This window comes from Sinohyriopsis cumingii, chromosome 9 (genome assembly GCF_028554795.1).
Source record: "Sinohyriopsis cumingii isolate HCF-2022 chromosome 9, ASM2855479v2, whole genome shotgun sequence".
NCBI classification, from domain to species: Eukaryota; Metazoa; Mollusca; class Bivalvia; order Unionida; family Unionidae; genus Sinohyriopsis; species Sinohyriopsis cumingii.
Window position 1 is genome coordinate 11,696,259 of NC_142969.1, and position 9,477 is coordinate 11,705,735.

At 36.5% G+C, this 9,477-nt stretch overlaps 1 protein-coding gene across 4 annotated transcripts in view; it reads right to left on the reverse strand.

Annotated features, from left to right (window-relative positions):
• LOC149791266 (tetraspanin-31-like) overlaps nucleotides 1–7,778 on the reverse strand; it is a 51,356-nt gene extending 43,578 nt beyond the window's left edge. For 3 of the 4 annotated variants that reach the window (XR_016423334.1, XM_089969763.1, XM_089969764.1), the window contains exon 1: nucleotides 7,632–7,778. Coding sequence is in view for 2 of the 4 variants with exons in the window: in XM_089969763.1 (XP_089825889.1) it covers nucleotides 7,632–7,694 (63 nt within the window). In the remaining 2 variants the exon portion in view is untranslated. Of the gene's footprint in view, nucleotides 1–7,220 lie in introns of all 4 variants that reach the window. The other variant, XM_089969766.1, reaches the window with a different exon arrangement.
• Between the last annotated feature and the right edge of the window lie 1,699 nt (nucleotides 7,779–9,477).

The following is a 9,477-nucleotide window of genomic DNA, read 5'->3' on the forward strand; positions in this document are numbered from 1 at the left end:
CAGAGCTTTAACAGCAGAAGGAATTCAGCACAACATGCGCAAACATCATAAAAATGTATAAGGTACCCATGTCTTTTGACATGTATGACTGACTACATGTTCAGTGGCAGCAATGGGAGCCAAAGAGTTACTGTTACAAGGGCATGAGCTTGTTTTACTGTGGTCTCAGCTGGTATTGCAAGCTGCATCAAACTAAATGCTATGGTGATACAAAAAAAAATGATGATGCTCCATGAAAAACTGCCATCTGGCATTGTTGTCCACTTCAACAAAGAGGGACAGAATCAATGAATACAGATGTGATGAAGATCAGATATTGTTGTTGTTGTAGGGTTTAACGCCATTTTTCAGCACGCGATAGGCTATACTTGGCGGCCAGTATTAATGGTGGAGGAAGAAACCGGGAAATCCCCGGAAAGAACCACCGACCCTCGAGAAGCTACTGGCAAGCTTTCTCACATATCCACATTGGCCGAATCCGAGACTCGAACCCACGCAGACAGAGGTGAGATGGCAGTGATCCGTAACGGTGAGCGCTTTAGACCACTCGGCCACTCGGGGCCCCGAAGATCAGATAAAGAGAAGATGTTGATGTGAGGTTTTTTAAAAACCAATGCTGCTAGTGATTTTTTATTTCCATGACTCCACACAAAGATCCCATGGTGAAAATCATGTTTAATGCTGCTGGCAGCCATGGGATGCATGGATGACAAGTGGCGAGCACAATTTATGCCATCAGCAAAGATTCTGTTACACCAGTATATACCAGCTTTTACAAGCACTTTTGCCCACGTACTGGAAAAATATCAGATTGTTACTATTCACGTAAAATGTAAAATGTGCTTTAAATCTTGAAAGTTAATTGTCTCAACATCAAAGTATCTCAGAAGCTAATCTATCCTTTTCATGCAATTGGAGTCCCATATCCTTGCTGACTTTGAGCAGTGATTGACAACTACAACACAGCAGAGGGAGAGTCTGCATATTTTTTTTTGTCATGTGAGAGAGCTTATAGGCCAGTTTAATCAAAACAAAGCCTGAAGCCATCAATGAGATAAGCCAACACTCCTTCCAGTGCTTTTGTGTGTGATCACTTGCCTGTGTATAAAGGAATAAAAATTAATGCACCCCCTTTATGCTACACAGATGTTAATCCAAGCTTTTATTTCTTTTTGTTCATAACAAACTGAAAAAAACATCAGCTTATCTCATGAACTGCATGGTTTGGATTTTGCTTGATTCTGTGTGATCTTATAAGCCATGACAAAGCTGAAGGCTTTATGTGGTGCATATAAACACATTAACTATTTACTAAGTTAACTATGGACCAAAGTTGTTACTGTGTGTGGATTAATTTGGTGACTAAGAGTGATGAAATTGGAATGGGTTTACAAAATCCAAGTTTCCTCTGACCCTTCCCAGCCAATTTAGATATTTGTCAATTATGTTGGAGTCTGGGGTCAGAGCCTATTGGCTATCGATAAATTGAAATTTGTCCCACTTTAAAAGACCAGATTCATGAAAAATAGTCAAAATTTCATCAATGCTGTAGTTTAGTCTCATCTGTCAGCAGATTAAAGACACAATGAATATTATAATTGCAATTTTTGAGAAAATATCTTTCATGCAGTATTTGCCTGGCCCGCTAGTAAGCGGCTGCCAAATGCCACCACCATATCATGTCTATGAATTCCAACTTTACACTAGGCAAATAGCTCTGAACCCATACCCTAACATAAATGTAAAAATATTTAAAATGGGATGGGAAAGGTCAGAGGAAACTCAGACATGGGATTACAGTACCATCATGGTGTTGATTTGTGACATCTAGTATGAATGCAGCTCCTGTAAAGGTCAAAAAGGCATTCTTTTCATTTACTTTCTTCAAATTATTGTTCATGTAATTTTTGTCTCTTTATGCAAATAAAAATAAATGATACTGGCTGATTAGCATTTTACCAATAAAATTCAACCCTGTACCGACTTTTTCCATCCTTGCCGGTATGAAGTACTGATAGCTGTGCAATCCTAGTGGAATCTCTGATCAGGACAACAGCAAGAAGCAATATACACAGAAGTGTGCAATAGGGTTTATTGTTCTTCTTCTTGTTGTTGTAGGGTTTAGTGCCATTTTTCAGCACAAGATAGGCTACACATGGCGGCCAGTATTAATGGTGGAGGAAGAACCTGGGAAAACCCTGGAAAGAACCACTGACCCTCGAGAAGCTACTAGCAAGCTTTCTCACATACCCACATTGGCCAAACCTGAGACTCGAACCCCCCACAGACAGAGGTGAGATGGCAGTCATCCCAAAAGCATAGCTGCCAACCTTCCAGGCTCACAATTAGTGAAAATAGGGAAAAAAAGTCATGAATTTGGACATGAATTAGTGAAAAATACCATGACCATAACTTCATCCACTCTCACCGTCAATAATACACTATATCAAGATCGCAATATAAAACTAAAACACTACATATATGAAGAAATATTTATTTATCAAGACATGATAGTGTGGCAGACTTGAACTTCCTGAATTGTTTGATCGTAAATTTGTTTTCTAAACAGTTCAGACTTCATGCCTGCTGGTTGATCTTGGCGACTAAAATTGCTGACAAACTTTCTGCACCTAAGAAGGCCCTAAAGACTGTCATATTTTTCCTCACTAGAGAAAATACTCTTTCGCTGTCACTGTAAGGAATACACAGGAGCTACAGCACTTTTGGTTCTTCGACAGGAAAATTTGGAAGCGATATTGAAGTCTGGGAACATTTGTCGGAACAAATGTTTAGCATGGTCTCCAGCTGATAAAGGTAGATTGTGTTCGACAAGAAAACTCACAAATAATGCTTCAGCGTTGGTAGGTTGCAGGTCTTCCGCCGGTGGCTTAAAATATTCCAGAGCTGAAATCTGCGAATTCTTAATTTTCACAACTTCTATGTGTCTTTTTGCAACCGATGTGCTTCCTAACATCATCTCTGCGACCGTGCCCAATACTACAATTTGTGGCACACTGAGTGCAAAATGCATGATGTAAATCAATGTTTAATGGCAGAATGCACTGCCAATTTTTGATATATTCCAAATTAAACTTCACTTTTTGAGCAATACAGTTCTTCTTCCCTGGTTGTGAAGACATTTTCAAGATCTTACATGCGATGCTGAACAGTAACTTAAATCAGTGTTGGTGACGCATGCGTGGAGCAAAATTCCGGTTAGGCCCCAGTTCTCTCAAAGGCATTTGTAAAACTACTCTTATACATATAGATTAAAATAGGCTAAAATGCTTGCTACTGGGCAAACTGTATTACTTGGCTGTAGTTCTACTAATATCGCGACCAGCAGTACCAGACTGTGTTGGCAACTGTGAATATCACGACTAGCGTGTAACAGGAAATCTGTCATTTTATTAAAGATTTAAAATAATTGAGAATTGGAGAATTCGTGACTTTTTGGCCTGCGACATGAATCGCTGAAAAAGTCATGAAATTCACACCAAATTCGTGAGGGTTGGCAGCTATGCGAAAGGTAAGCACTTTAGACCACTTGGCCACTCAGAGCCCCTGCAAAAGGGTTTAACTGCTTGCTATAACCATTCACAATGGATTTATCAAGGTTAGAACATTTCAGCAAAATGGACAACTTCAACAGCATCAGTTGGATGATGATGATGATGATGAAGAAGCAGTAAACATGGAGACATGGAGATTAACTCACACAGATTACTGAAGTGTGTCTTTCAACAGTAACAGCCATTTTCAACAATGGCAAGTCAGACAAGAGCTTCAAACGATTTGACAGAAATTCCATCTACTAACGAACCTGGTTCTGCAGCTGGTTAAAATTCTTGTCACAATGGGCAAACTCCATGTGGATTTGAACCAGAATACAAACACTAAATATACTGAAAAGTTACACCACTCCCTCGATAACTCATGCCCTGATAACTCGTGAACCCACTTAAAATGTTTTTTTTAAAAAAAAAAATATTAACAAAAAAATTGACCCTATTTGTTGAAGAAAATTGAAATCAAAACTGGTAACTGAAACTTTGATCAACCACTTGTTTTACCATTGAAAATGGTAAATGTCATCTGCAAATTTTAATCAACAATGAAATTGTCAACTTTTAATAATATGTCAAAACTATTTCTTACATTTTCTTTTCAAATGACATTCTTGGTATACTGTAAGAAACGACAATCAATGGAACTGATCAAAATAAATGTCATGCATACTGGCGGAAATACTTTAATAAATAAAAACCAATAAAAACTGTTATTTATCAAGCGAAATTTGTATTTGTATCATTTTGTTAGGTTTAAGTATAATGATCACAAATGTAATGTGCCCTCTTGTATTCAAAATGTAAAATATGTCGCTCTACTGTAAAAGCTATGTCTGCGAGTGTTTCTGAAAACATGATCAAGTGCCAACCACGGTCTGATACCTGACATGCATAGCTATTTGTTGTATGGTTGCACTGAATTAAAAGCCTCCATTGTATTGTCACGCTAATTGCATCTGTTGTATGAAATAATTGATGTTATATAAAAGAAAAGTTAAAAGGCATGCAACTCCTACATACTTAAGATCTTGCAGCCCCAGGCGTCGGGTGAACTCATTTCAATTGATCAAACACTTTTATAAATATTATTGTGTACTTAATATAATCAGACAATGTTAAATTAAGCTACTCAATCACAAAGGTGATCAAAGTAAGGGAACCAAGTGAAATTAATACTTCATCAAATAAAGAGCTTTATTTCACAGATAAGAATCACTGCCCCACAAAAGTACTTCAGAAAAATCCAGAATGGGCACTTAGAGATATCCTCAAGGATGAGAATTAGTTTTATTATTATTTACAATAAAATCACAGCATCAATAATTTACTAACTGAAAGGTTAAAAAATATTGAGTTTCTATGAGGGCAATTGTTACACTCAATAAATGTCACTAATTGTCAAAAAAAAAATTATTCTTGTTTCATGGTGTATCAACATTTATTCTGCTTGCATGCAGATCCATGCTTCGAATTGCTTAACATAATAAGCAGGGAACCAGACTAACTGACAACAACAAAATTCAGTGACATAATACACAAATGTTTTTGCATACATGTGAAGGTTGTTGAAACCGGTTTAAATAATGTTCATGATCTTTCAGATGTTGATGTTACTCTTGTATACTTATTTGTATCATGGTGTTGATCTGTCATTTTTTCTGAGCTATGTTCTGAAGATTGAACAGATCCATGTGTTCTAACATTTTCCATCATATAACATCCACAACTGACATCACAAAGTGTTTCACTTAACATCTGTCACTATTTTCTTTAAAAGTACAGACTGGTTCACAACATTCCTAGCTTATCAATAAAATGAATCTGTGAGGCAAAGTTCACATTTGATGAATCTGTCTTCTTAGCAATGGGTCTTACATAGCAGCTATAAATAGAAACAAGGATAGTACTTTGATGCTATACTCACACAACAGTCACCTTTTAAGAATATTCTCAAATTTATATCAGCAGAACTAAATAGATGATAATAAAAATGTGAAAAACAACTTTTAACTGCTTTATATATAGTTTTTATTATAAAAAAATTATTTGGCCTAATCCATATGCAGTCAGCGTAATGCGTAACTTGGTAGAAAAAGCATGATTACGCTATGTTGGCATGGATGCAATTAGTGACAAACAGTGTTGGTCTCCATCATCAGTATTGTCAGAAAAAAAGGCAGAACTACTTATTGGTCTAATTAGGATCTAATTATTCACAATGCAAAGGGGGTAGTTAACATTTTCCCAAATATGCAGTGCTTTCTATATGACATCAAACCATGACAAAATGGTTTTCAATGGATTATACCTGCTTGTTGGCCTCAACTAAAAATGCTGACTCCTTAACACTGATTTTGTTGTTTTTCTTAAGGGACCGCTCCAGTGAAGCAAGTGGTCACAGCGTCCGCCTCACATGTGGGAGGTGATGGATCAAAACCTCGCCAAGTCAAAGGAAAGGCTTACAAAAATGGGACTATCAGCTACCTCAATTGGCACTTAGCTTTAAGAGGTTAGTGTTAGGACTGGTCAGCCTGGTGTGATGATAATCTGACTGGGTGGGACATAATAATACATGTGTGCTAGCCATCACTATAAACTGCCATACAGCAGACATTGTAGTGATATGACTAAAACTGTTAATGCTAAGTTAAATATAAAAAAGCAACATGTTTCTTAAGGCATGTTCTTCCAGTTAATATTGATCAGTGAAAAGCAAAAGTAAAGCGAACAATTGTCAATAAAGATGTGCATAATCAAATTCTTAAAAATCATACCTACTGCTGAAACAAACAGTACCAAATGACTACATGCCCTGTGTAACAAACTTCCCCTTTGATGGCACAGGTGCTAAACACAAGCTTGACGTTGAGAAGTGGGGAAAAAAAACAACGATCTGAGGAAAAAAATTATATAACCTGTAGTGTAAGCCTTAATCTAATTAGCTTTGTAATATCACTTGACAGTAAAATTAATCAGATATTCCACACTGGATTAGAACTCATACACACCAACTGCTGGTTTATGTTATACATTCACTAGGGTTTATGTTCCATGGGAAAAATACTCTCAGGGCAGTCTTTACTACCCTTCCTATCTGTATTGATGTCTTGTATTTAATAAATAGTGTAGAATGCCTTCTGCATTTATTCTTCAATAACAAATAACATTACATAACTTTTGACCCAATCATATTTCGCCAATGACATGTGTGCCGCATAGTACACATGTTTCGAAAATTAGAGTTGCTTGTATGCAATGTATATGTAGTGAAAAAGACAATGTCCAATTCTTCCATGAACAGGTTTCCTAGAGCTGAATCGAGTTAACAATAAGTAAAAAACTTACTTGTGCATCAACCACTGTTCTGTAATTAAAAAATGGATGTATCGTAGAGTCGCAAACATGGTATATGTAGCTCTTTTCACCGGTTGTCACATAAGCACAACATTGTGCACCAGGCAAAATTCACAAAATGTTCACTTTTCAGAGCCTGTAACTTCAGTCTGGTGCAATGCAGAAAAGTGGCTTAATGAATATAAAAATATCTCAGGAGTAAAACAAGCCAGAGCATGTTCATGTGCCTTTAAAGATGGAAATGGCAGAAGGAAATCGAGGGTCATGGGTGAAACAAAGTATTTGGAAATTACTTACCTTCTCTCTTATATAGTATGATAGATAGGATCCTATGTTAGAACGAGTTATGGGGGTAATCTGAGGTACTGCTGTCACTCTGTATGATTTTTTTCCTTGAGATTATTGTTTTTTTTTTTTCTTTTTTCTTCTTCTCAACATCAAACTCGCGTCGAGCACCTGTTTTCTATGGCAATATATCTTGCTCCCTCACGGAGAAGTGAAACTGAAAGAAGTAATAATAGCTTAACAAAACTTGTAAATATTATAAAACTAAACTAGTGTGGACATTTTAGCCCATCATCCCATTGTTCTTGGGACACCGGCTTGGTCATGCAGCATCTGGTGTCTGGTGATTCACAACATCATCAACCATCATGGCAGGCGCCTGTGTGCATCTATTATAAAGATCGGGGTTTAATATAAACTTACAATATATAACACGTTCAGTGTTATTAAGGAATTTCTTGAGCAACCAAAACCTCCGCACACCATCTTCTTTAGATTCGTCAAAATTAACTTTCCAACAAATGTTTGCAACTGAAACGAACCCTTCGGCTGCTACGCAAGATGGAGAAAGTCACGTGACAATGATTGGACGTGGCCAATTTCTGTACTACCAACCCGATCCAGCGATATAAGTACACTGAAATTCAAATCCAGTGTCCGAGACGTCAATGTGTTGTGACGAGATCCATTTCATTTCACGGGAACAAAAATTCAGAACTTCGCACGTGTAGTGCAAATAGTATCGGCTCAGTCAGCCTCCAACAGCAACAATAAAAGAGCAAAAACAAAACAAACAAACAAACAAACAAACAAAATTTTTTAGAAAAAAACAAAATCGCTATTGTTATGTTTTTTTAATAAAATTTTTTTATTAGGACACAAGAATGGACAATAACTGCAGCTATTCATGAAAATCATAGACAATCTGAAATATATGTTTAAGTTAACGTATCGGAAGACATGCATGGGGCCCCAAGAGGGGATTCAGACTTTGCTAGCATTTCGTTTTAACTACCCCCCACCACCCCAAAAACGAAAAAAAATGCAAATATGTTTCAATTATTGTAAGAAGCGAAAGAAATGATATCTTTAGTAATATGTGGGGTGGAGGTTCAAGAGTTGTTTAAAATTGGAATACCTTAACAAAATACTCAGCGTATGCGGGCAGTATAAACTCTTCCAAAACCAAACTTGACAGCAAACAGCAACTTAAACGATATAGACTTTAAAACATACCACTTTATCTTCCTTGGCTTATTGAATCAATATGGTCTACTAAATCTCTCTCTCTCTCTCTCTCTCTCTCTCTCTCTCTCTCTCTTCTTTTTCTTCTTCTACTTCCAGTGATACAAAATAATTTAATACAACTGCCTGTATGTTTTGCCTTATGGAAAACTGGTTGAAATATTGTTTCAATATTTGACTTATTATATTAATATATCATCCATCTTAATGTCAATAAAACTTTGTTGTTTTTTTTTTCTTCGTCTTTTGTGTGTGTGTGTGTGTGTGTGTGTGTGTGTGTGTGTGTTTTAATCTAAGTGGATTTTTATCGTTCCCCACTGACGAAAGTGTCAAGCAAGCTCATAAGACAAAAGTAATATTAATATCAATAATTTGTACGTTTGATAGAATAAAGGTTTTCAGTTGTGTTTTATGTTTTTAAGAAGAAAGTTGTCGTTGTTTCTTTTTCACGATAAGATCACTTTGAAAAGAACGTCTTTATTCGTTCAGATTTCTCAATACGGTCAATGTTTTCATGAAAAGATGATACTTTTTTCACCCTGGTCAAGAGTATGTACAAGTATGAGTGCCTGAGTGTAGATTTTTATTCTTAAAATCAAAACCAAGAGACACTTACATTTTATAGACTGTTTATTCTGGTATAAATTTGTACAATCCAATTCACAACATAGCACTTTAAAACGTTCATAGGCTTCTTCTTTGTCTGTCTTCACTCTCTCTCTGTTTTTTAAATTTCTTCACTTTCACAGCTTTTTCCTCCTCTTCATCCTCACTTTCTTCCCTTCTTCTTTTTTTCTCCTGTTTATGTTTCTTCACCTGTCTGCTTTCTTCCTCTTCTTCCTCTCCATAACTCCCCTCTTCTTCTTCTTGCTCATGTTGTTTCTTAGGGTAATCTGGAGACCAATCTCTTCTAACCCCTGTTTTGCTTTTTTTGACGATCTGGACACTCTGAAGACCAATGCCCTATATTCTTACAGATATAGCAAGTATCTTGACTTTTATATCGAAAGGAGGGTGAGTAGTC